At 40.2% G+C, this 27928-nt stretch overlaps 1 protein-coding gene and 1 long non-coding RNA gene across 5 annotated transcripts in view; one reads left to right on the forward strand and one right to left on the reverse strand.

Moving 5' to 3' along the window:
• The window catches only part of LOC117900307, a 70033-nt gene that overhangs the window by 40585 nt on the left and 1520 nt on the right, over positions 1-27928 (forward strand). The window lies entirely within an intron of this gene.
• LOC117900306 (zinc finger protein Elbow-like) overlaps positions 10894-27928 on the reverse strand; it is a 42105-nt gene continuing 25070 nt past the window's right edge. For 2 of the 3 annotated variants that reach the window (XM_034810622.1, XM_034810620.1), the window contains 2 exons: positions 12485-13322; positions 10894-12048 (listed from right to left, as the gene is read on the reverse strand). In XM_034810622.1, the coding sequence (XP_034666513.1) occupies positions 11294-12048; positions 12485-13322 (1593 nt within the window). In that variant the 3' untranslated portion in view covers positions 10894-11293. The remainder of the gene's footprint in view (positions 12049-12484; positions 13323-27928) is intronic. The other variant, XM_034810623.1, reaches the window with a different exon arrangement.

A 27928-nucleotide genomic window follows, 5' to 3' on the forward strand; every position in this document is an offset into this window, starting at 1 on the left:
TATAAATTATGAGGCAGCAGGCTGGAGGCAGCAACTGACTGCTGACTGCCGCTGATGAGAGAGAGGAAGAGAGAGAGAGGAGTTTGGCTGCCAGGAATGACTCCTTCAGTCCTTTAGCTGCTGCTGTTGCACCTTCTCTCCACGTTGCTGCTCGGTAATAAATCAAACACAGTTTCATCTGCAATTGTCTGTCGTTTTTGCCTGGAGTATGTCTGTCGGACTGTCTGCAACATGAGAAATCTGGATCTGCATCTACCTTGGACCATCTACCTGTGACTGGGTGTGTGAGGAGTACAATTTATGCATGGCTTCACATTTCTTCGAGTTATCATTTGTTACCTAAATTATGAATGCTGAGTTGAACGTTTTTGTTGTGAAATTACCTCAGACGATTAGCTAGACCCTTGGGCTAAATTGGTCAAGAGATTGTTTATGTTAACAATGCGCAGAAATCATATCAGCCCCTTTCGGACTGTCAGTTTCCAAAATTAATGCATACATACATATGTACATATGTCCAAAGTTCGGCCCCCGCAAGGTAACTAAACATTTTACGTTCTACTAAATTGCATTATAGTTATGCACAGGAAATCATAATTTCTATTATAATTTGGGCTCGACTACACAACATTTCAATTATGAAAAGACATTTATTTTACGACTACTCCAATGGCAATTCCCCACAGCTGCCTACACAAATCCCTTGGCATATTTATGACATTAAAGCTTTGTGTGCATCTGTGTGTGTATGTTTGGGGGCTGCAGAAATCCAATGCAATAATTAGAACTAATTAAATGTATAATTTAGTATTAGGCACCACACAAATTGTTTGCAAATTGTCCTGGCCCCGCTTTTGCCCCACTTTTAATGTACATTTTTGTTTGCATTAGTTGGCGGCCGCTGAATTTTCCCGCATTTAAAGCGTAATTTCCATAGTTAGCTGGTAATTTTCACATGCAGTTTGTGAATTTAAATCAAAAGGATGAGATTTAAAAATGTTGCTTAGAGTATAAGCAGTTACAATATTTTTTGAAAATAAAATGACTAGAAATTATTTGATGATTGTTTGAATTTATTTTTATTATATTTTTATATTTATTATTGTATTTAGTATTTTATTTATTATTGTATCTATTATTGTACAACTATTACTTTTACTATTAAAACAATTATCCGTAGAACTTTCCAAAAAGCACCAAATATCTTTGGAGAATCTTAAGCACTGCATAACTTCCATGACGTGCAACAACACATCTATTACCCCCTCAAAGACCAGGTCAACTAGAGCTCAAGGCCATTATCTTTCCATTAATGCAACGTGTTGTTATTTCGTATTTTTTTATTGTTGGCACAACTGTAATTACAGCTAACTAGCCACCAAGTTGATCGCACTTTTAACCATTGTATGTCACCTATAGAGAGTACAGATTTTACAATATCCCAGTATGTGCATAAATATGTACATATTTACATACATTTGTATACGAGAAATGTTATACGACAGACTCTCAACTCAACCTTTTAATAATGTGTCGCCACATTTTCATATGTAGATATTTTCCTCAGTGCCCGAGTGCTGTGGGCTATAAATTATGGGCTATGGAAACTTGACTGCTGTTGATTTTTATCAACGTCATCAGCTTAATTGCCACACTGTGCCCAGGCGGCACTTGCCTCTGCCCTGCCCTTACCTCTCATATCTGGGGGCTCAGCACGGTTCAGATACGTTCCGATCTTTTCAGTTACGTGGAAAGGCTTCCAGCAGTGTTTGTTGTTGCATTTGCAAGTTGTGTCTTTAAAATATTGTTGTTTTGTGGTTGAGTGGCACGGAGCGATACAGAGAGAGAGAGAGAGAGCGAGTGAGCGCCTTGTACTTGCAATTATTAATGAAATATGGCTGTCAGTAATTTTTTGTTATAAATTTGCATAGAAATTGCCATTTGTACACTTCAATTTTCATCTGGTAGTGGGCCTGCAGACGGCAGCCGGCAGCAATGCACAACAATCCTCACTCACCCGACCGATGCTGGCAGCATTATAAATGACAATGTAAGGCCATGATTAATATCGTTGACACACTCATTTCGATAGCCATATAGTTATGTAGTTGTTTGTACATATACATATATATGTACATATGTACATACATATGTACGTATATGGTCTGAAATAGCATCCAACTAAGTATTGCCCCACTGAATTTTAATTTCCATCAACTTTAAGCTGGCCAATCTCTTAGAAATGGACGCCCAATACATTTCAGTGCAACTGCAACAACTTGGTGCACTTAAATGGGTTTTATTATCTGTAGTTTGCCTAGTGGTTAAGCGTAGTTTAAGCATAGTTTTTAGAAGAATAGTGGTTCGTTGAACACGGGGGTTCTATTTAGGTTTTATGATTTATTTTAGAAAGACTTTGGCACCTCCCCACTTTTCTGTACAGATTTAAAGCACCATATTTTCTTACCCAAGAATTAAAACATGTATCCAAGTGGCGTCACATTTTTCAACCACTTAAAGTTAAATATCTCTTTGTTATAAAATCCCTCCGAATTAGCATATAAATTTCAGATAATTCTTCAATATTTATACTTTAAATGTATCCATTTAAAGATCAATATAGAAATAATTAGAGAATTGTAAAAATTGATTGACTGGCAATTACAATTTTTACACTGGCGCACGATCATTTATTTAAATTTCTCCTTTGACAACGCGCGTGCAAAGTGGCGGCCATAAAATCGTGGCATACATATTCGTTGTAAGCTATACACAAAATTAACATGCAACTCGACAACAAAACCGATGACACTAGTCTCTCAGGAGTCTGCTGACTGACTGGTGGTGCGACAAACTACGTGGAGTGTCAGCAGCGCAGAAAATTGCCCAACAAGATATAGTCTCCCCTCTATTAGGGGGGACACATTGTGCTCATATATAAAATGGCCAACGATTCTGACCACCAGCAGCAGCATCAGAATGGGATGCTGTGTGGATGCCGATAATTTACAATCGACATCCAGAACTCCAACTCCAGCTCCACAGCTATAAAGTATTTCGTGCATGGTTAATCCCAGTCCACTGGTCTGTGTGCGCTTCCTAAAGGCATGTCAAAAGCATTGGTTTCATGGCGGTCCCAAAATCCCAGTCTCAGTCCCTAGTACCCATCTCCAACCAAATTCCGATCTCAGTGCCATTTGAATCCGCGTCGGGTACGTACCCATTGCGTGTTTGAGCATCGAGGCAGAAACTTCAACACCTTTCAACGGGGCATCATCATTACCACCGCACCACCGTCATCATCATCGATAAAAATGCGTTTCCAAGCGTTGCATTGCATACAAACTGTTGCTACAATTTATTAATATGTAATGTTCTCTCATGCATTTTTAATGTCCACGTCTAAAAGAAAACCACAGGAAAATAAACTAGCTGAAACTAGTTATATGTTATATATGTTATATTTTATTGTTTGTTTTTGTATTCATTTGGATTGATTTGCATTTTTTATATTTTTCTTTGAGCTCTTTAAATTTTATTTTTATTTCAGTTTATTAAAATAAATTACACTACCCGACACGATTTTTCCTCAAGAACCAAATCCACCTTTTTTGAAAGATAAGGGGCTTAGAAATGGTCTGATAAAAATTGTCTTTTTTTTCTATGGCAGAACTTTTTTTTTTTGTATTTATAAAATCTGGAATTTTTTTAAAGCTTTTTTACATAGGTAATTACGTAAAGGTTGGTTCTTTTTCACATAACTTAAGTATCTTAGATCTGGTTGTAAAGAACTTTGTTTATCTGAAAAGCTAATTGATTATTTTTTTCTTATTTTATTTTTCTTTCTTGATGTTTTTTTTAGAGCTATCGGTTCGTTTTTTTCCTTATGTACCTTAACTTATGTATCTTAAATCTGTTTGTAAAGAACATTGCCATTCCCAAAGATGATTGATGCAGCTAAAAGAAGAACCAAAACATTTGGTGGTTTTAGTTTACCGTTTCGGAAATATAAAACTTTGAAATGCAGAAATTATTATTATTTAAAAGGAATTTTGACTTTAACAACTCAGGAAAAGTCGAAACAAATTATAGCCTGGCTCCTTTTTTTGTGAGTATAGGTGTCATTTCGGTGTCGTTTAAGATATTTCTCATTAAAATCTATGGAGAGACGGCTTTTTCGACTTTTCGTGAGTTTTTAAAGTCATCATTTTGTAAGAAACACCTTACAAAAATCATCATTTTTGCATTTCAAAGCTTAATATTTCCGAGACCGTAAGCAAAAGCCGCAAAGTGTTTGGGTACACTTTGTAGATGAATCATCGGCTTTTTAGAATGATTAAGTTCATTACAACCAGACGTAACATACTTCAGTTATGTGAATAAGTGATAACTCTAAAAAAAGCATTCCCAAAAAACAGTTTTTAAAAATTCTTTGACATGAAATTCTGCTAAAGAAACAGAAAAAATCATCAAACCATGTCTAAGGAAGGCCCATTTTAGAAAAAATTGTGTTGGTTCCTTGAGGCCAAATCGTTTAGGGTGGTGTTATTTCTTCTATTTCTTCTTCTATTTTTTTTTTCTTGTTTACTTTTTTACGATTTTCATACCCGATACTTAAAGAGTAAGTAGGTATATTGTATTTGTGCACAAAGTGGATGTACATATGTAACGCACAGAAGGAAACGTTTCCGACCCCATAAAGTATATATATTCTTGATCAGCATCAATAGCAGAGTCGATTGAGCTATGTCTGTCTGTCCGTCTGTCCGTTCGTCCGTCCTTATGAGCGTCTGGTACTCAGAGACCAAAAAATCTAGAGCCACCAAATTTTGCATCCAGACTTCTGTATGCTCACACAGTTACAGTTTTAAAAATGAGCCTCGCCCCCTTCCGCCCCCGCAAAAGGGCGAAAACCTCTAAAAGCTACAATTTGGAAGATAAAAGAAAACTAAAAAGGCCTATTACGCATTATTATGGCCAGAATGAAGAAATTAATTTGCAGTGGCTAAACCCACCCTGTTGCTGCAGCTTTTGTTGCTTTTTTCACATTCTCTCATTCAACCTCTGCTTCTGCAGTGTGCTTCCTCTGTCTCTGCCGCGTCTCTGGCTCTACGGGAGGGTGGCGAGCGAAAAAAGCGTGTTGGCGTGAGAAGTTATGTATGTAGATTTAGATGTCGATGACAGATGTAGAAGAAATGTCAAATGTACAATTCGAAAAAAAAAAACAGTATTGGACAGGTACTTTGACTGAGTACCGGGTATAAAAGTTGTGACGCGTAAGATGCGTCTCACACGTCCCTTCTCGTTTGAATTGAAATCTATTTTATTTTCTCCGTTGCTAACATCTCTCTCGGACTACATCTCTCCGTCTAAAAGAGTATTCAAAATACAAACCCAAAAGAATAAGTAAAAGAAGATAAAATGCAGTTTGCCGTTTGGCGACCTCAACCTCGTGGCTCCACCGAATTGCACAAGAAAACAACAAACAAGCAAGTAGTTGCAGCTCCTGCTTCTGATGTGCCGAGTTTCTGGCAGACTTTAGCTTCTGCCTCAGCTTCTGGTTTGCTGCTCCCTGTTCTCTCTTGCCTGTTCTTTGGGCCAACTTGGTAAGCTGTTCCTCAGTTTGGTTTTCTCTTGTAGCGATTGTCGCGCAATCGGTTACTTGTTTTTGCTGTTGTTCAGCTTGTTCTTTATTATTTAAAGTTGCCATAGAGATGAATCGATTGAATTGTGCAGTTATAAAAGAGGTTTTCTGCAATGTAACTAAGAATCCTTAAATGCACAATTAGGAGTATCCCCCTGCAGATTAATAATTTTTCACTCAGTTGTCTGTCATTCCGTGACGCTTCTTCTCATACAACATGTACCTTCAACATCTCAATGCACGAAGCTCTACACTCAGACGAGTATACGAGCATAAAAACGTACAAGAGACTCATAAATCAAAATGACATGACCAACTCTCGGGCATTAATATTTCAACACCATAAATTCGGCGTCAATTCGCACATGGTAGATGCGATTTGAAGGAGAGCCCGTTGACAGGGACATGCACAACGCAGTCTGCAGAAATTGTGTGCATAATAAATAAATATGAAAAGCCTTTACGACGACACCACACCAAACTGTTCAAAAATCCTTCTCCTAGCACCACTTTTCTCTCATTAAACTCAAAAGTGAAGTTCACTTTGTGCATCAAATCAAATCAAGGCAAGCGTTCAAACATGCAACATGGAACATGTCAGAGAGAGACAGATTTGAAGACGAGACGAGACACGCTCGACTAATTAGGGAAATGTCATCAGACGATGATGATGATAGTCATGTGTGGGGGAGGGGGAGGTCTCTGCCAAGCACACTCCGACAAAAAGAAAAAAAATCCATTTAGTTTGCATAATTTGCTAAACACATGCGACAATTTCAAGCAGCACTTGCATGGTAATTTATTAAATTCGTACATATTTTTTCTCCTCCACCTCTTACTGCTTCTTTCAGTTGTGAAGAAATTAAAAGTTTTTGTCGGGACCCCTCCACCAGCGGGTGGCAAATGTGACAGACGTGTCGACAGACGTTAGTTAAGAGACAGCCTCGCGACGCCTTGCGCGACGCGTTAAGTGACAAATGTACAGCTCGTGGGTGGCACAAAAGTCAAAGAGAATCAGATAAGAGGTGGCAGGGCATTGCCTCCATGCACAATGATATATGGATTTGTCGGCTGTCATTGCTTTTTGAAAATTATTGTTGTGCTGGCCGTCTACAATTTGGGTTTGGGATTTTGTTCGATACTCTCTTGGGAGATATGGTTATGGGCACTTTTGTGGTGTTTAATGTCTTAAAAGAGTTCGGTAGAGTTAAAATATGGTGGTTATACACAAACACTACACATCGTTTTTTTTTTATTTCTTCTGTAGCTTCATTGTGGAAATAAATTGTTAAATATTCTGCACAACTGTGGCGTGCAAATACTATAAGGGATTCGTATCTTAAGATCCTGAATAAAGTTGTACATTTGAGATTAAAAAACTAACACTCAAACAAAAAACTCTCCAACACTGCAAATTCGCCTTTACATCTAGAATTCACACACAATTGCATATGCCACACTAATACAAACCAGTTTAAAAATCATAAAATAAATGTATTTATGAACTGAAATAGTCAAATTATACTAAAGAGTACTCCTTGTTCGGTACGCTTAATTTTTTTTCCGGCAAGTGCTTAACATTTTCGTTTTTTTCTTCCATTTTCTTTTGCTGGTGTCGCTGCTGCTGCTGCCACTGCTGTCGGAGGTGGTGCTGCAATCGTAAATTGCAGTGAATTACGATTTTACCTGCTTTCGCATAGGACTGCTTGCTGTCTGCATTTTAAATATGCAGTCAACACTTATCACGCTGCGGAGGTACAACATGTCGGCGATTTTAATGGCTGCCAAGATGGTGGCACTGTGACTAAGTAGGGAGACCCCAGAGGGAGAGAGTGCACAATAAATATCTTGTGTGTGAGTGGCTACTAGTACAACCTTAACAATTTCCATGCAACCACAAAAAAAGGGAACAGTCATATTTTATTCCAACTTTCGGTTCTTCGTTTATTCTCCTTGCATTGTACAATTTCTATATCTTTTGTCGATTTTTCATCTCCATTATTTTGCTGGAAAATAAATTTGCAAACGGTAGAAGAAATATTTTACACAAAATCCCCAACCGATAAATTTTATCCACCCACATCCCACAGCAGTCAGTGGGGGGCCGTTTGCCCATTTTCTCTTTGCTTTCGTTTCTGTATTTTCTGCATGAGGTTGGGTGACAAGTCCAGCCTAGTTGAATGGATAGGTTGGTGGTAACCTCCAATGATAAATGGACGCGGCTAGAGAGAACCACTATAATGGCCAACGCGATGGCGGTGGCTTTCACCTTCAAAAAAAGTGAATGAAAAAAAAACTGTGAAGCAGGGAGATGCAGCAGGACCGCCCTGTGGGTCCAAGCGAGATATCTTCATACTCTGCTTGTCAAAAGCATTGAACGTGAACATCACTTATGAGAGTATACATACTACATACATATGTACATATATACCTACACATATACATACGTATGTAAATTGTACATATGCACACAGATACATAAGCTCGATTTTCATTCCCAATCTGAATCTTCCCCACATCCCTACGATTCGATTCGATTCTCGGCTATATGTGGCGAAATGGACATTTATGAAAGAGTTATTGATATGTGTGGATGGGAGGATGGGAAATCCCCAAAGTTTATGGCATATTTTTTACACCCGGTACTCGAAGAGTAAATAGGGTATATTGTATTTCTGCACAAAGTGGATGCATGTAACGCAGAGAAGGAAACGTTTTCGACCCCACAAAGTATATACATATATTCTTGATCAGCATCAATAGCCGAGTCGATATAGCCATGTCTGTCTGTCCGTCCGTCCGTCCGTCTAAAGGAGCGTTTTGGTGTGTGAAGTGATGGAGATGTAGATGACAGATGTAGAAAAACTTTAAAATTAGAAAAATAAACTCTAAGGTACAGAGTTAGTAAGTACTGAGTACCGGGTAAAAAAGTTGTGACGCGTAAGAAGAGTGTCACACGTCCCTTCTCGTTTATGACTCCCATAGAGAGAAAGAGAGATGGTGACTAGAGACAGAGTCAGAGCCAGAGCCTGAACCAGAGAGCCCTGGCTAGGTCAGGGGTTGCTCCTCTGCAGACTGTGGGAGCCATATAATACAATAAATTGTCAGGTGGGGCGGCTAGCTGTCAAAATGCAAGGTCATAACTCACTTTTTCTGTGGGCCCCCTTGTGGCCTGCCTCCACTTTGGAAAATTTTAATTTATCGACGCCATATGTGGGCACTGAGCAGAGGGAACTATTGCCAGCTCCCGTACCCGTGCCCGCGCCTGCCTGCCCCTTAAGTTGCTCTCTAGCTCTCTGTCATGTTACTTCTCTTTGGGGGAAATATAAAATTTGATTTACTGCCATATTGTGTGTGGTAGTAGCTCGAGCAGTAGCTCCCTAGGTATAATTTAGCGGCAAACGTAACCGAAATCTTATGATTTGTGAGCCAATGGATACACGTGCATACATAGCCTTTTGGCTATGACTTAAAGCTTTTTATACCCGGTACTCGAAGAGTAAATAGGGTAAGTATATTGTAATTGTGCACAAAGTGAATGTATGTAACGCACAGAAGGAAACGTCTCAAACCCCATAAAGTATATATATTCTTGATCAGCATCAATAGCCGAGTCGATTGAGCCATGTCTGTCTGTCCGTCCGTCCGTCTGTCCGTCTTGTTTGTCGGCTAGTTCTCAGAGACTATAAGAGCTAGAGCCACCAAATTTTGGCTCCAGACTGCTGTATGCTCACACTGAAACCAGTGTATTTCAAAAATGAGCCACGCCCCTTTCCGCCTCCGCAAAAGGGCGAAAACCTCCCAAATCTACAATTTTGAAGATAAAAGAAAACTAAAAACATTCCGTAGGGAATGACCATATCTATCAGATCACCAAATTGGGGCATTATTGGATCATTATTATAGCCACAATGAAGAAATTAATTAGCAGTGGCCAAACCCACCCCGTTCCGCAGCTTATATTTGTTTTTTGCATATTCTCCCATTCACTCTCTGCTTCGCGCAGTTTATGGCCTCTGCCCCTGACACGTCTCTGCCCTGACTCTGCAGTGTGTGTTTCTAGGGGAGGGTGGCGAGCTAAAGGAGTGTGTTGGCGTGAGTAGTGTTGTTGATGTAGATGACAGACGAAGAAAAAATGTAAAATTTGACAAATAACCGCTAAGGTGCAGATGTAGTACCGGGTGCCGGGTATAAAAGTTGTGACGCGTAAGACGCGGCTGACACGTCCCTTCTCGTTAGATATAGGTTTGCTTTGTTTTTTGCTTTCTAGCCAACTGCTTGAGGCAGTTTATAATGCAGTGCTCTGTCCAGAAAAATGACAGGAAATTGCGAGAATGGGCGCACTTTACTTGCTATGTTTGAGTTCTGATGGATTTTGTGTTGAGCTTTCAGACATTGAGCAAGTGGTTTGACTGGGCTTTTGGCTCGGACAAATGCCAAGACATTAGTTTTAAAACGAAAATGCTTAACCTTGAATATAATTAGCTACCTGAATAGACTGCTTTATAAACGCAATCCTTTTCTTTCACGCACCTAATAGATATTATGAATCTCAGCAAGGCGCACTCTTAACTTTTGGCCCCGCTTCTAATTGTTGCACACCACGTGAATTTTGGATATAATATTATTAAGGCACTAACCGTCTCCCTCCCATCGTTCCAGAGAATAGACAATAATTCATAAATATACCTCACTTCAAGTCTGTAAATTAATGCACCATTGATCTCATCTGCGCACTGCCCATCTGCCTTCACCCGTTTAAAACATACGCCAAAGAAACATACAAACATCACACGTGCAAAACTTATTTCAAGTTTTCTTACCGATTTCGGTTCGTAAATGTAAGGTTGGTTTACATTCCTAATGAACCTTAGCATTTTCTGATTTTTCATCTGCATTTTGCCTTTTCTTCTGAACAGGATGTACCCAATTTAAAGCCGAAAACACACGATAAATCCTGTTCCACTGCCATTTAACCTCTGCACAACCCCCTACCCAATTTGCATTCAAAAATAAAAAAAAAACTTCTTTGGTATTTAATTTTCTTTGATTTATTGATTTGTTTCGTAGTGACTTAATTGAACATTAAAATATTGTTCGTAATTATACATACAATATATATATGTATATCGAATTTATTTATATTCATTTAATATTTTACAAGAATTTTACAACTTTAAGTTTTTGGACAATCTTTTAATTTCTTCGTTAATTCTTCAATCATTTTGTTTTGTTTTTTTCGCTTGGTTTTTTGTTTTTTGAATGTAATAAATAATATTATAATTACACATAGGCATATAATTACATCCACAAAGAGACGCGACAGACACACAAGGACGAGCGATATTGCTGCATTTGCCATCAGAATTTTGTTGATTGATTTTTTGTTGTTTCAGATATCAATTATATGGTAGACTCCTTAGAATCCTAAGCTTGTAAACACATTTGTATGTAACTATGGTACACTAGATCACTGAGTGAGTCATGCATGCACACACATCCATATACAAAAAACATAGATTTAGGGATATATGTATATATGTACATATATTCATATGCGACTCAAGAGAAATGATTATTTACTTGACTGAATGCCGATCTCGGACCATCCCCAGACCCCGATCTAGACCCACCCTCGCGCTCTAACAACTACGGATGCGACGAACCCATTCGCGGTCCGTATAACGAATATGGGGCAAAGTACTGGGCTAATGCTGGATGTGGGGGCAGACCGGGCATGCCGGGTGGTGCCAGCGATGGGGGCAGCATCGAGGGCTTTCCGTACGGATGATAGCGTGCCGCCGAGAGTGGACTCAGCGGTGGCGTCGGATATGTGCGCTGGAACAACGGATGATTGGGCGGTATGCCACCGGCAGCCGCGGCACTCAGCACCGCATCGGGCACCGAGGCTGTGTGCGTGCGCAGATGCTGGAACAGATCGTCGGAGGTGCCGAACCGTTTGCCACAGTAGGCCGCATCGCTGCCAATCCAAGAGCATACGTAGGGCATCTGTGATGCGGCGGCCAGAGCAGCCAATTGGGCATGATATGACTGGGCGGCCGCCGCAGCTGCCGCTGCTGCCGCAGTCGAGGAACCACTCGATCCCTGTTGTCCACCCGATTTACCGCTGCCCGATCCACCGCCCGAAACCTCACACTGTGGACAGCCGGCTGGGCAGGGCTGACCGGCTGCCTTGTTGATATAATGCGGACTGGACGGGCATCCGGTGCAGTAGGGATCCCGGCACACATTCGGTGTGGCCGCCATCATCGACTGCTCCGATAGTCCCTTTAGACGGGCATAGTTCAGATATGGGTTCATTGCCGACGCCTTGAACATGGCATGATGGGGTGACATCAGGGAGCTGGCTGTCATCAGGTCCATGGGATATGGACTGCCATAGCCTGGATGGGAAAACGAAAATGTTTGGATGAGTGAAGGAATTTATTGTTTATGTGTGGGGGGTGGTAACAAGTGGAACCCAATGCAATCTTAAACTGGAAATGTACCTTACTGACATAAGAATATATCCTTTGAAAATTACCAACAAGCATGTAAAGATCTCTCTCTAAGCCCCAAGACCCAACCTTTACCCCATTCGTTTTGATGTTGGATGCATGTATAATTTTCCATATTTCCCTTTAAGGGTGCTTCCTAATTTTGCATTTGCCATTTCCCATTACCACTTGGCTTTGCTGGAGGCGAAATTGCACAATTCACTGATGCAACAGAACATTTACCCCACCCGCGCATACGTACGTACCCCTACAACTGTTGCTGCTGTTCGTAATTTCGGGGGTAATATGCTCTTCTTTTCTCGCAATTCTTCGTTGCACTTACCTGGAGGATAATAGGATGCAGCTGCTGCTGCTGCTGCCGAGGCCTGTCCTTGCTGGCTGGCTGCATGGAGAGCCTTCACATAGTTGGCTTCCTTGGCAGCGGCCATAGCCGCCTCCTGGAGGCGATTGGAGCTGGCCTGGGCCTGCGCTTGGGCCGCTGCTGCATGCGCATGGGCTGCTGCACTGGGGCTGTGCATTGTTGCTGCCGACTCTTTGGAATTGCAGCGTCCAGAGGGGGCAGACGAAGAGGGTAGTCCGGGACTGCCGTTCAGTTGGCCAGGGGCAGCACCTCCACCACCACCTCCGCCCCCTAAAGATGAGTTGGGGGTACGTCTTAGGGAGTCTCGTGCCCCGCCAGCTGTGGGCGATTCTCTGTGAGAGCTGGCACTTTGGTTCGAATCGCATCTCTGGCCGTTTGCCGTCGTTTTGGGCGTCTTCACCCCCTGCTGCTGCTGCCCATTGCCGTTGCTGCTGCTGGTGAGATTTGTGGCGCCGAAATCGGTGGCAATGGTCGAGGCATTGGAGATGATGGTGGTGTGGTTATTGTTGGGCTCGTAGGGCTTAAAGGTGCTTGGGGTCTTACTGCTGTGAGCCGGCGGCAGCTGTTGCTGCTCCACAGAACCGGTGCTGACGCTGGATGAATGACTGCTAACCGGCGAGGATTTATCGCGTGCGTTGTTATCCGCCAGACCATTGCCTCCTCCTCCTCCTCCCTTTGGCTGCTGTTGCTTTGTGGCCTTTTCAATATTGGCCGCCAGCAGCTTGGGGTTTGTGGTGTCCGCTCCAATGGCGCTGCATGTTTGCGCCAATAGCGCCAATGGACTGCTTTTGTTGTCCAGCTGTAACGATGGAACAACGAGAAAGAGAGAGAGGTAAAGAGAGGTATGCATAAGTAAAGGATGATGTAAAGGTAGAAAATACATATATGTATGTTGTGTTTTGTTTGTATCTTCGATATCGTGCGATTTGCATCACGGATAACATCTCTCCCTTTGCCCATCTTCCATCTCCACTCGTTTATTCTTTGTTCTGCAAACACATCTGTGGCCACGGCTAAACGATTTTTCACTTTGGCACGTTGTGTCGCGCATCCACAGATTGTAATCTTTCACAACGAATTCCCCACTCCATTTCCACTCCCATTCCCATGTTACCCTCTTTAACCACATAAATAAGGTTCTGCTCTCGCTTAGCCATAAATATTTATAATCCTAACGTAGAAAAAATAATAGGAATTATGAGGCCATTAAAATGTTGGCCCAAAAAATACGAGTAGGGAAGATATAAAAAATACATTAATATAAAGATGCCAATGTGGTGCTAAAAGCCAAACGAAAAAACTTAGGTAGACCCTTGGGGTGGCCCGCAGGGATGCACATTATCTTGAAATTATGGAAAAGCTAAGATTTTGGGTAATTGGATATTTTATATTTTTAATGCAGGAGTTCGAATATATTTTTGTCACAATGCAATTTATAAAGGATTCAGTTTTAAAAAATACTCATGCTCAATCGAGCAGTGGTATACGAAAATGTATTTTTAAAGGCTTTCCGCTCTCTAAGGAGTGTTTCTATTTGTTCGTTTCTATTATTATCTCTTATTAATATGTAATCAGGCCATTTCTAATGAGCCCACAATGTATTCTTAATGAGCCAATACATTTATCACTCATAAAATAAACAAATGTCGTCACTATAGTTGGCGACGCTATAGGGTACAGTGGCGCTGTTGAAAATGGGGTTTCAGCCGTAAAAGATAGAATAGAATGCACTAGGGTATACTGGTATTTTTTTTTCTAGAAAACCTTGAATACTTATTGGGATTTTTGTTTGATTTTCATTTGAAGAAGATTACGAATTTGTAATTACTTTTGTAAATTGTACTTTCAGTTATACTCGCTCTTGTTTCTTGGAAATATCCCTTACTCTATTCAGTAATGTTCTACAGCCCGATTGCTTTTAAACTTTGCCACAGAGTACATTACATTACATAAATTTTCCTCCCTTATTCATATATTCATATTCATATTTCGTATACCGTCTCTGTACCCCAACTTTTGATAACATTATGGCTTTATGCTTATGACTAATCAATTAAGGGCTTCACATTATTCGGACACTTCAAGCGCAAATACATATATAGAATTACTCTTCGAGTACCGGTTATAATAAGGTAGACGAAACGCGAAAACAATAAGATTAAAAATTACCGATTGAGTGGTACAAAGTGGGATGGGAGGTGCCGACAAAGCCAAGGAATTGCAGTCATCGTTGTCAGTCGTGAGAGTCGTAAGTGTGAACATAAATGAAATGAATATTACCTACTCAAAATTTCTGCCATAAACACGGTTCTTGCAATAAAATCCATTTCGCCTCATGCCATAAATTATGGCACAACACCACCAGAGTACCAGTGAGCAAAAGAGAGAGGGAGAGAAGCAGCAACAGATGAGGGAGGAGTGAGTGTGGCACACAAAACCAAAGAAGAAGGAAGCGGAAGGAAAGGGAAAAACCATGGAACTGAGGAAAAAATCGAACGTTCCATAACTCATCCGTACAATTACACAGGAACACACACACAAACACATGGAATATAATGATGTACGCTTTATGTGTATGTCCGCTGGTGTATGTATGGCTGTATGTCTGGTTTGGGCGTAATTGCGCTTATGCCCCAACTGGTCCAAGTCATAAACTAAAAAATATTGAAGCTTTTATAACACTCAATGGGCTGCCATAAATTATATGATACTATTGTGAAAATGGCAACAATTTCTTATCGGTACTTAAGAGTACTTTTGGATGCCCACAATCTGCTAGGGAGTGTAAGCCTTAACTATTCGCTGGGATATTTATAAGTACATATGCCAGGGGAATCGGATAAACTGTAGAGGTTGTATAACCCTTGTCGTATTGTTGTATATTTAAAAAAAACTTATTTGAATTCCTCTTTGATTTAAAGATTGAAAAGGTTGTCCCTATTTTTTCAAGCTGTCATAATATTGAAGAGGGTCTTTATTTTAGTATTAGAAAGTATTATTTCTAAGTTAATTAATGAGAGAAAAAATTCCAAGAAATATCAGTATCTTTACTCTACTGCATGTGCAAATAATTATTCTCTATCGCATCAATAATGTATTAGTCATCCCCAATTTTCAGTGCAACTATTTTGCTTATTTATTTGATTTGCATTTGTGTCCACAGAAAACACCAAGCCGCTAATAGACCAGACCGTACCCCGAGAACCTCCCTCTAATCACCTGCTCCGCCGTCATCAGCACTTTATTAATTATTGGCATACATCTAGAGCTCCAGCGCCAGTGCCAGCTCTAGAGCTCCACTGCGGTCACATTCTGTACCGTTTTTAGCACAACTAGTCACCATTTATTTCCATGTGATAAGGTTTCCGTATTGATTTTCGGTATTACGCATATTCGTGTCGCACATTGTAGTGTTTTTATACCCGGTACTCAAAGAGTTAATAGGATATACTGTATTTGTGCGGAAAATATTTAACACACAGAAGGAAGCGTTTCCGACACCACAAGGACGAAAATCTCGCACAGGGAAGGACCATATCTATCAGATCACTGAATTGGGATCAGATTGGATCATTATTATAGCCAGAATGAAGAAATTAATTTGCAGGGCTGCGCTCACCCCGTCCAGCAGCGTTCTTTTTTATTTTTTGCACATTGTCACATTCACACTCTGCTTCGTGTAGTGTGTGGCTCTAGGGGAGAGGAGCGAGCTAATGGAGCGTGTTGGCGTAACAAGTGATGTAGATGTACATAGCTGGCAAACGAAGAAAAAATTTTAAATTTGAAAAAAAACCCGCTTAGGTACAGATGTAGTACTGAGTACCGGGTGTACAAATTTTGACGCGTAAGAAGCGTCTCACACGTCCCTTCTCGTTGTTTGTGATTTTAGTTTATAAATATTGTATGTGTGTGTGTGTGTTTGTGTTTGCGTTGTTTTTTATAGATACAATGAGCCATATGGGGATGTGTTTAAATTATGTTTGGACAATGGCCACCATAAAACGTACGAACATATCATAGTATGAGGTTAGTCTGTGAAGCGCCATTGCCATAGTCCGACCTGGGGTTCCATGTAATAATTGAGGCCATACAAATCAAGTTTAGTTTTATGGCAAACACTTTTTATAATGGGCTGTTTAAAATTGAAAGCTCTCGTACTTTTAACACTCAATTAGCACTCGTAAAAAAGCAAGCTACTACCTGTATAGTTCGTAAAATTATGTAAAGTGTGTTAATTAAAATGTTGCACCTTGTGGGAAAAAATGTGTACACCTAATAAGGTGAACAAACAGCAAACAAAACGAGGAGGAACGTTATGAGACGCTGGAACGCGTCACAACTTTTAAGCACGGTACTCATTCTGTTTACATGTGCATTTGCACATATGTATGTATGTATGTTACCTTAGTGTGATAAGTACATACATCTGTATGTATGTCTGTAACCTTACGTTTTTCGAATTTTATATTTTACATATTTCTACATCTACATCACTTCTTCACACGCAAAGCTGTTGAAATGGGTCCGGTGAAGCCACTGCAAATTTTTTGCAAAGAATTTTTAAAATCTATTATTTTTTTAAACTCTTTTTTTAGCTCTTTCTTTTTATCCCACAACTCAAGTATCTTACATCTGGTTGTAATAAACTTAGTCATTCTTTACAGCTAATCAATGCATCTATAAAATTTAAAGTCGTATGCACAAGTCACAGTCGCTTGTTAAATGCATAAAATTTGTTTATAAACTTAAGACTAAACAGCCACAGAGAGTCAGTCAGCTGTCATGATTTACTTACATTTTATTAACCCAATTTTTTACGTCATATTGTTATTACATTTAATGCTAATTATACCCCGTATTCGAAGAGTAAATAGGGTAATTTGTATTAGTGAACAAAAGTGGATGTATGTATATAACGCACAGAAGGAAACGTTTCCGACCCCATAAAGTATATATATTCTTGATCAGCATCAATAGCCGAGTAATATAGCCATGTCTGTGTGTGCGTCCGTCTATCCGTCTTTTTGGATGGCTAGTTCTCAGAGACTATAAGAGCTAGAGACCACCAAATTTTGACCCAGACTGCTGTATGCTAACACTGATACAAGTATATTTAAAAAATTAGCGCCGCCCCCTTCCGCCACCACAAAGAGCTAAAATCTGCTGTATACAATTTTGAAGATAAAAGAAAACCATTCCATTCCGTAGGGAATGACCATGTCTACGAGATCACTTAATTGAGATTTGATTGAATGATTATTATAGCCAGAATGAAGAAATTAATTAGCAGTGGCTACCCCCACCCCGTCAAGCATCTTAGTTTTATTTTCTGCATATTCTCTCATTCAACACTCTGCTTCCTGGATTGTTCTAGGGGGGCGAGCTTAAAGTGCGTTTTGACGTGAGAAGTGATGTAGATGTAAATGAAGATGATAAGTGTAGAAAAAAATTTGAAGAAAAGCACTAGGGTCCAGATGTCTTACTGAGGGTACTCAGTATACCCGGTAGGGTATAAAAGTTGTAACGCGTAAGAAGCGTCTCACACGTCCCTTCTAGTTTTCATTTTAAAGGTTTTGTGTGGTTCCTGTCTGGACGTTGATATGCAATGACTGCACCATCAAGTGGCCCATGCGACACCAAGCCAAAGCCTGTTACGCCCGGAACTAAACACAACTAAACTAGAGCAACTATAGCTAAGCAAGCAAAATTATCAAAGTCAAAAATTAAATTAACTACGGGAGAGGTAGGCTAGTATAAGAGATTTAAGAAGAGGAAGGGAGTGAGTCGAGGAAATAATGTGATAGAGGGAATTATAATCCGAGCATAACACTCTAAAGGGCTCGTGCAAGGCATAATTCGATCTACACATTGGAAGGAACAAAGGAATATAGTTTCTAGTGGGTATAATGGGAATCGTAAAGTTTACGCGGCTCAACAAGTCAGGGCAGTCTACATCCCCCTTGATCAAGTTGTGCATAAAAATTACACCAAGCATTTTTCTACGACTAACTAAGGATGGAAGATTTATTAAAAGAAGTCTACTACGGTAGGATGGCAGTCTCACAGTTGCATCCCAGTTGAGGCCCCGTAGGGCAAATAATAAGAAGTTTTTCTGTACTGATTCAATACGGTCCTGATGTATGTTGTACTGAGGGCACCATACACATGAGCCGTATTCTAAAATCGGACGAACAAGCGAGATATAGAGAGTCTTCGTTATATAGGGGTCATCAAATTCCTTTGACCACCTCTTTATAAACCCAAGCACACCCATGGCTTCATTTACCATGGGAGAAATGTGTTCAGAAAACTTTAACTTGGGGTCTAGCTAGATCATCAACCAATGTAATTCTCTCAAGAGAACTACCGCAGAGGGTGTAAGGAGCCAGGAAGAGGCTGGAGCGATGAAAAGTCATTACTTTGCACTTCGAGGCATTAAGGTGTAACATATTTGCACAACACCATGACTGAAAGCTATTGAGATCAGATTGCAAGCGAGAGTGAAATGAGATGTCCTTATACTGGACACAGAGCTTAACATCATCCGCATACATAAGTATTCGAGAATTTGTTAAGACAGAAGGCAGGTCATTAATAAAGAGTGTGAAAAGTAAGGGGCCTAAATGGCTACCCTGTGGTACTCCAGAAGTAACCATGACAGGTAAAGATAAGAAGTTTTTGAAAAGGACCCTTTGAGACCTACAACACAGGTAGCTAGAAATCCATCTCAAAAGATTGGGCGGAAACCCTAGAAGGTCAAGCTTTTGTGCAAGAAGAGAATGATTTACAGAATCGAGTGCCTTACTGAAGTCAGTGTAAATAACATCCGTCTACCGTGGAATCCCTTAATGACAAAGGAGATGAACTCTAAAAGATTAGTGGTTGTTGATCGTCGCCGTATAAATCCGTACTGAGCTGGAGATATAAGTGATTTGCAAAGATGTTGCAATTGCGGAGTTAACATTTTCTCGAACATTTTAGGAATAGCGGATAACTTAGATATACCTCTATAGTTTTTGGCGTCAGACTTGCTACCTTTCTTATGGAGAGGAATTATAAAGGATTCCTTCCAGATGGGGGGAAAGCTAGAAGAATGGATGGAAAGATTGAATAATTTAAGCAAAGGTCCGCACAGAGACTCGGCACAGTACCTGAGTACACAGCCGGGAACTCCGTCAGGGCCCGGTGAAAATACCGGCTTAACTAATTTAAGTTCATGAAGTAAGGAGATTGAACATAGGGCAGAAAATGCCATTCGACCTTGGTAAACTATATGGATACATAGTGCCTGGGTAGCTTTCCTGGGAATAGGTGGTTTGGAAAAATTGTGCAAAAAGATCGGCGATTGCCTGATCATTGTTTGCCGACATATTCAAAAATGATAGCAAGGATGGATGTGCGGACGTTCTACGCTTACTGTTTACAAAGCTGTAGAACTGTTTAGGGTCCTGTGAAAAACGTATCCTGCATCGAAGTAGGTAGTTCCTATAGCATTGAGCATTAAGAACAGTGAAATTTGACCGAGCTATTAAGTAATTAGAAAGACAAGAGGGAGCACCAACTTCTTGAGATTTTTTAAATTGTCTTGATTTTAGGTTCTTTAGACTGGATAACTCTTTGGTGAACCAAGGAGGTTTCGCAGATCTAGTCGGACATGAGAGTGGGACACACGTGTCAAAAATTGTGTCAAGTACATTGTAAACAATTTTTGTGCCTTCAATGACGTCAGTGCACGAGTACAGAGCGGACCAATCAAAATCCCTAATTAAGTTATTGAGCTTCGTAAACTCGGCTTTACGAAAGCGGCGGACGCGTTCAGATAGCCTACCCGCACGATCCGATACAGTAGGTCCAATATCTACCGACACTTCGAAAGTAGGATGATAGTTAGTTAGTGTTAACAACGCTACGGTCGGATCCGAGACAAAGCACAGATCAAGCAATCGACCCAAGGAGTTTTTCACATGGTTGACTTGAGACAGGGATAGGTCTAATAAGCCATCAATAAAATCATGTCGTGACATGGGCACAAGGTTATTTGACTCGTTAACCGAAGACCAAAAAGTAAATGGCAGGTTGAAATCCCCAAGAACTATTAAATGGTCTTTGTCAGATAGCGAGGAAGATACAGTTTTTAAGGCGGACAAGTGCTGCTCGTATATTAATACATCCGAAGTCGGTGGAATATACGAGCAGGTGACATAAATAGACTGGCCGGGAAGAATCAGTCTAACACAGAGGAATTCCAAGTCTTGTGAAACCTGGACTATGAAAAGTTCCGACGTGAAGTAAGAGTTTACTGCAATCAGAACGCCTCCTCCACGCCGAGACGAACGATCATTCCTATAAATTGTGTACCTATCTGCCAAAACTTCGGAACTAAGAATGTCAGGCTTTAACCAGGTTTCGGTAAACACAATAACATGGGATGAAAATGTGAAACTATCCATAAAAAGAGTGCTCAGCTTACTACGTAAGCCGCGAGCATTTTGATAGGCTACAACGAGGGAAATTAGTTTTTTGACTGCGAGGAATTGCAGTGGGAAGAGGTGGGCAGAGCAGAGGAGGAAAGAGTAGAGGAGGAAGGAGCACTGGCCTCACTACTAGGAAGAGTTATGGGGGGCCTATTTTTCTTCTTAGCCTTAAACTCTTTCACAACCAGGTGCTCTGGCCAAAATTTATAAGAGCAAATGGTCTCGAAATGAGTTGGAGACACGCTAATCTTGAAAGAGGATATCTCCCTGGCATAAGAGAAATTAAACTTCTTCACCTTTAAGCCATCGGTTTTTATTTTGCTTTGTATAAAAGCACTTACATCATTAGATGTGAGGTCAGGGGCAAGCCGAGAGACAAAAACTTGCCGCTTTGGTGGGATTCCCACCAGAGGTTTTGGCACCACAGGTCTAATACCTGTGACGGCAATATCCGGTGGTCCGGGACGTTTATTAACTGGTGGGATCGAAATAGATGGGATGGGCTTTGGAACGGACTCGACAGACACGGACGCTACAGTGCTAACTGGCTGCATGTTCTCCGAGATGATCAATTCGGTAGCCGAAACTTGATCACCAGCAGCTGTCGTTGCCATTGGAGTGGCAAACGAAATTAGCTGCTGCACTATCGGAGTGGACGGAGACAGTTGATCAGCAGCGAGCGATCGAGGGACAGGCACTTGCAGATCACGAGGAGTGACTTTTTGCGCCTAGGAGACTCATTCAGCAGTTTAAAACCGCTGAATTGAGACTCCATGGCTAGAAGCCGATCGTACTGCTTCTTAAAGCCCACGGTCAGCTCCTTAAAGCCCTTTCGCGTCTGCCTCATAAATGTGACCATGTCATTCTCGACAGACCGACATGCCTCACAACTGTAATGCAGACCATTACGCTTTGAAATTGCGTCACCCACGAGGCCTGAAAACCCAATACATTTTGCGTGCACTACATTATCGCAGAGCCAGCATGGGATGTTCGGCTGGTCGTGGGTGATCTGCTTCTTGCAAGCCTTAGCGGAACACATAACCACGTATTCCATTATTTCTATTATTTATATTAAATATAGAAATAAAAAAACGAAATAAATAAATGAAATATATAAAAATTATTTTCTCAAAAAACAAATAGCAGTGAAACCAGTGTGCCGACAAATGCAACTAAGCAGTGCTTAAAGCGGGATCGAAAACAGATGAGCGCAGAGAGTAGAGAAAGAAGAAACGCAGCGACAGCTAGCGCGCGCTGCTGCACAGAAAGTATTGAGAGCGAGAGAGGGAGAACAGTTATTCGAGCTAGAGAGTGGAAGGCAGAAGCGCAACTACAAGAGAGAGCGGCTAATAGTGAGGGCGTACTTACAAAAAAGAAAAAGCAAAACCCGGTTGTTTATCCAAAATAGAAAGGAAAATACGGAGCGCAAAACAAAAACACGTCTGGTCACTACGAAAGAGAAACCTCACCCTTTACTGATAAGCTATTGTATGAGAGATGGTGTGTATGCATTACTTAGTGTCATTAAAATGTGGTTTTTATCTGAATGAATTGGTTTTTCGCGTGACCTTAGGTTCATGAAAATGTATAGAATTATTTTTAGAAGTTATAGCTTCTGTCTACCCCAGAGAACATATCATTATCGCTAGTCTATAACTTTTTTGTTGGGGTAGGCATACAGTGAAGTGCATTAAAAAATGATCAGGTCAATTTCTAACTAATTTTATTCTTCTTTTAAAATCGTTATCAAATACACTACTTGACAAAATCAAACTTTTTGTTCCTTATGGAACCAAACTGACTTTTTCTGATAGACAGCGGGCATTTAAGTTTTGTAATGAATTATGATTGTGATTGGGATCCGTAAAAAATACCTCACAAAAATCAACATTTTTGCATTTCAAAGCTTAATATTTCCCAGACGGTACGCTAAATCCACATAGTATTTGGGTCCAATTTTTAGCTGCATCAATTAGCTTTTCAGGTAAACAAAGTTCTTTACAACCAGATCTAAGATAGTTAAGCTATGTCAAAAAACAAACAGCTACCTCGGAAAAAAAGCTTAACAAAAATACCTGACTTGAAATTTTGTTAAAAAAAAGTTCTGCCATAGAAAAAAAAATTGTCGGAAAAATCTGACCATTTCTAAGCCCCATATCTTTCATAAAAAGTAGGTTTCGTTCCTTGAGGAAAAGTCGTGTCGAGTAGTTATATCGAAGAAGACTGATAAATAAATAAATGAAGAATGATTGAGTAAATATATACATACATCTACCAGTAAAATATTTCTCTGTTTAAGCCATTACCACTGTAGTTTGAAAGTAGTTCCCAACCATAACACCCATAATCAACTTGTGTTGTGCTGTACTGTGGATTGCGTGTTATTTGTTTAACTTTTTACACAACTGTCACAAGTAAATGCTTGAAGCAATATACAAAATAACAAGAAAAGCTAAATGTGTCAAATTATTTAAAACGAGTACGCGTACGAGTACCCTGAATAGAGACTCACTCAACTGATTTTAGAGGGGGCCAAGTGACACCTCGACATCTGTTAGCCGTCAACATCTACTATGCGATACACTTGAAACAATACAGTACAGTAGAGGAAGCTCTGGTTCACTCGAAAAAATTTAAAAATAAAATAAATAATAAACAAATAAAATCGGCACGCGAAGCTTTTGCCACAGCACCACACACACGCTCACTCGATGTGCGGGCCCTTGAAAATTCATAGTCTGTGTTCAAATGACAAATGTTGCAAATTTTTGTTTGACAATGACAGGCCCCCCCTCAGCTCTCTTGCACTTGAAAATTAGAGTTCAAACCAAGCCAAGATCAATTGCTTGACTCTCTTGTCTGTGTGACTTCTCTCAAAAACAAAAATTACAACTTTTTATGTCTTTCGCGTACTTTGATGGGCTTTGAAGTTGTGCCGAATTGTGTGTCTATTTTGGGATTGGGGGGATTTGCATCAATTGGTATTGGTATTGGAATATTACGTGTAAGAAAGTCAAGGTCTTAGTCAACATTTCTACATCCATTTTCAACAAGAGTATAAGGAAAAGGTGGGTGAGGGAATATACATAAAAATACTCTCAAATAAGTCTACAACTTTCATATTTCAGTTTATTTGGACTTAAACCGCAATAAGACTGTATCGTTAATAAAATTCAGCATCTTTTCCGTTGCTTCTTATATCTCCTGCTCCATACATATTTTCAAAGATTTTGCGGCTCAGGAAATTTCCGTTGCCTTTTCCTTCGTGCACGGCACTTTCACACACACATTACGATGTCGAAAGTAGCTGCTATAAATATGAATTACAGGATAAGCTTAAAACGAGGAAATTGTGTGCCGCCGCCGTCGTCGTCCTCGACAACATTTTGCATAAGCCAACGGAAAAAGAAACGGAACCGAACCCCGGTAACGTCTTTAACCAACGTGAATTTTTGTTAGGAATTATAAAATAAGCGATAAAAACTGTATACAACTTTGTATTTTTTTTCTTCTTGCTGTCTGATATCCCAAGTCTTTCACTGGAAATGTAGGGTACGTCCTCGTTATAAATAATATGGTATTATGCCTCATTTCCCCCTGTTAACAGCTCTTTTTGTGTATATTTTGTACTTGACAATAAATATTGACCCACACACACAAACTTACATAAAAGGTCATAAAAATATTAAGAGTTTTTAAGGCTTTTGAGAACCTAGTTAAACTAACTAAATCATCCGGGAGATATGACAAAAGTAGAGTACACATGAAATTTCGGGGCAGAAAGGAAATACATTTAACCTTTGATGCGAATGCTACGATCAAATAAATATTTATGTAATCACTCAATGAAAAAGGAATGGTAATATTTAATACAAAATATGCTTCGAGGAATAAGAATTTCCTTCCCTGTGGGTAAAATATGATATTAATATTAAAACAATTAAATTTCCTGTCAAAAAGGCAAACAAAAATTGAACCTTAAACAATTTGAGGACTGCTACTGCGAGTTATGCTAAAAATAACCAAAATAATTACATTGAGTAACACGAAAGACATGCCAAAAGTCAGTAATATGTATTTTAGGTGGGGTGCGGGATAGGGTTCAGGTTCGGTGGCTTGTAAACCCCCAACAGACGCACCCCCCTTGAAGAGCAACGAGCACAACCGCAAAATGCAATTCAATATGCCTGTTGGTTTATTTTCAGCCGATGGCATGGCAACAAGAGAGACAGGAACAAAAAACGCTGTCACATTAACTGTCATCTGCTGCAAAACACTGACACTTGTCATATTGACAAGTGACAGCGTCATTTGACTGTCAGAAAGAACAGAGAGACAGAGACACACACAGCAGAGAAGAGGGGAGGGGAGACATAGTGAGGACGAATGAAAAATAAAATTGAGACTCGACGAGGCCATCTCTAGCACTCGACAGTACTTTGTATTCGTATGGCATGTGGAAATGCCAGGCCATACAGTTGCCACTTAATTTGACACAAACACAGAGACAGACACATTGGTAAAGAGGAGCAGAGCAGAGGGGGTTGAAGTGCACTTGGCGTTAGACAATGTTGCAATTTTAGTCGTTGCATGAGTCCCCAACTGTCAGACATATCATTGCAATTGTCACAGTTGCTTGTTGGCTGCACAGTTGTTGCACAGTTGCTTGTTGTTGTTGCTGTTTGCTGCTCGCTGCTGCTGCCGTTGCACTTTGAGTGACACATTAATGCTATTTTCATGTGTCACTCTTTCTTTCATTTGATGCCAGTGCTTTCGGGGGAAAAGCCCAAAGCCTCCACTCACTCCCTCCCCTGTTGACTCTGCTTGGGGTCGTGTCTTGTTTCTCTGTTAGATTTCATGTCAGACTTTTGTCAACATTACGTGTCTATTTAGTTGTCAGTTTTACAGGCAGGCAGGCACTCGAACTCGTATTGCCTTTTGTTTTTTTTTGTTGCCAACTATTTTTTACCCGCGTACTGTGTACCTTGTATGCAAACATATGTTTTTGGTCACCGCATTCAAGGCAGGCTCTTTTTTTCGCACGTTTACTTTATCTCTTTTTTTCTCCCTTTTTTAGTTGTACTGGTTGATTATTCTGGTGTTGGCCGTGCAAATTACTCGCTTTTGTGTGGTTTTTTTTTTCAATTATTCTTCATGTTTGCATGGCAAATTCTTCTGCAGATGTAGCACTTTTGTCCGTCTTTGCGGAATGAGTGTGTGTGCGTGGGGAAAACATAAATGTTTTTGGTTAATTAGTGGATTGTTGAAGTGGGAGGGCGAAAGTAGTGAGTAGTTTAAGAGTTGAAGTGCTGCCCGATTGATTAGGATATTAGGAAATTATAATATTATTCGTTAAATATTGCCCATGAATGACAATGGCCTTTATTTTTACTGTAATTCTCTTTCTGTTTGTTTTTTTAATACATTTAAAAGGCCTTCCATCAATGTCTGGTGCGACACCCATGCGTCCACGCAATATAATTAACCTTATGACCTTGCCAAGAAATAAATGAAAAAAGCCGACAAGGCATTGCTCTTTAAACACATCTCTCTGTTTAGATTCCACTTCCCGAAAGTTTATTTCTGTTATTGCGATTGATGTCAACGCAAATTGGCGGATTCCATTATGCGGCTCATCACTCACTCAGCAGCAGACGCAGCCGCAGCAAAACATAAATAAAATAAATTTATTTGCTTTTACTCAAAGGCGAAGAAACCTTCAAGGTTGTGCTCTAGAGATTAGCGCACCTGTCTCGCCTGTTTTGAGGAAGATGCTGTTTAATTTTTTAATTCACGCGCCATTCGCTCACTCGTGTCCATAAATTTGTTGTTCGGACAATGTGTTTATCAATTATACGCAACGTGAGCCTGTCACCTGCCAGCCTCCGACGAGAGTCGAGTTTGTGATGGAATGCGCCTTGCCGCAACGTGTGGGCGTTACTTTGTGACGGCCGGGGGGTCCCACATCCTGCCCCGCCCAGGCACACACAAAGTCTTTATAAGGTTTTCAACAAAATACGAGTATATATTTAAATATGAAAAAAATAAACAACAAAAATCTGCGCAATGAATAAGTACCTCATTGTTGTTTACTTCAAATATATATGTACATATTTATATTTGATAACTTTTAGTAGCTCATAAGTAGCTCATTATTGCTTACTGCAAATATATATTTATTTTTGATTACTTTTATCGTTTTGGTCGGCGGGAAACTTTCAAATGGTCTACGACTTTTCGGCTTATAATATATAGGAAATTCCCTTTTTTAAGTAAAATGAGGAGCTGCCAGAGCAGTTTGATAAGAGAGTCAGGGATGAGGTTTCCATTAAAGGGGGGAAAACTAGATTAAAAATAAATAGAATCCAAACAAATTGTTTTTGGCATTAAATTAAAATGTATTTTCAAAAAACAACGAGAAGGGACGTGTGAGACGCATCTTACGCGTCACACTTTATATACCCGGCACTCAGTCAGGGTACCGGTCCATATTGTTTTTTTTCGAATTTTTCATTTGACATATTACATTTTTTCTACACCTGTCATCTACATAACTTCTCACGCCAACACGCTATTTTCGCTCCCCTAGAGCCGCACACTTCAGATCCACGTCAGATGGAGAGCCGCGGCAGAGGCAGCGGCCAGCGGCAACTGCACAAGCAGAGTGTGAATGAGAGAGTGTGAAAAAACAACAAAAGCTGCTGGACAGGGAGGGTTTAGCCACTGCAAATTAATTTCTTCATTGTGGCTATAATCTTGATCCAATCGAATCCCAATTTGGTGATCTGATAGATATGGCCATTCCCTACAGAATGGCGTACAGTCTTATAGTCTCTGAGAACTAGCCGACAAACAAGACGGACAGACGGACGGTCGGACAGACAGACATGGCTCAATCGACTCGGCTATTGATGCTGATCAAGAATAT

This window comes from Drosophila subobscura, chromosome U (assembly GCF_008121235.1).
Source record: "Drosophila subobscura isolate 14011-0131.10 chromosome U, UCBerk_Dsub_1.0, whole genome shotgun sequence".
NCBI lineage: Eukaryota > Metazoa > Arthropoda > Insecta > Diptera > Drosophilidae > Drosophila > Drosophila subobscura.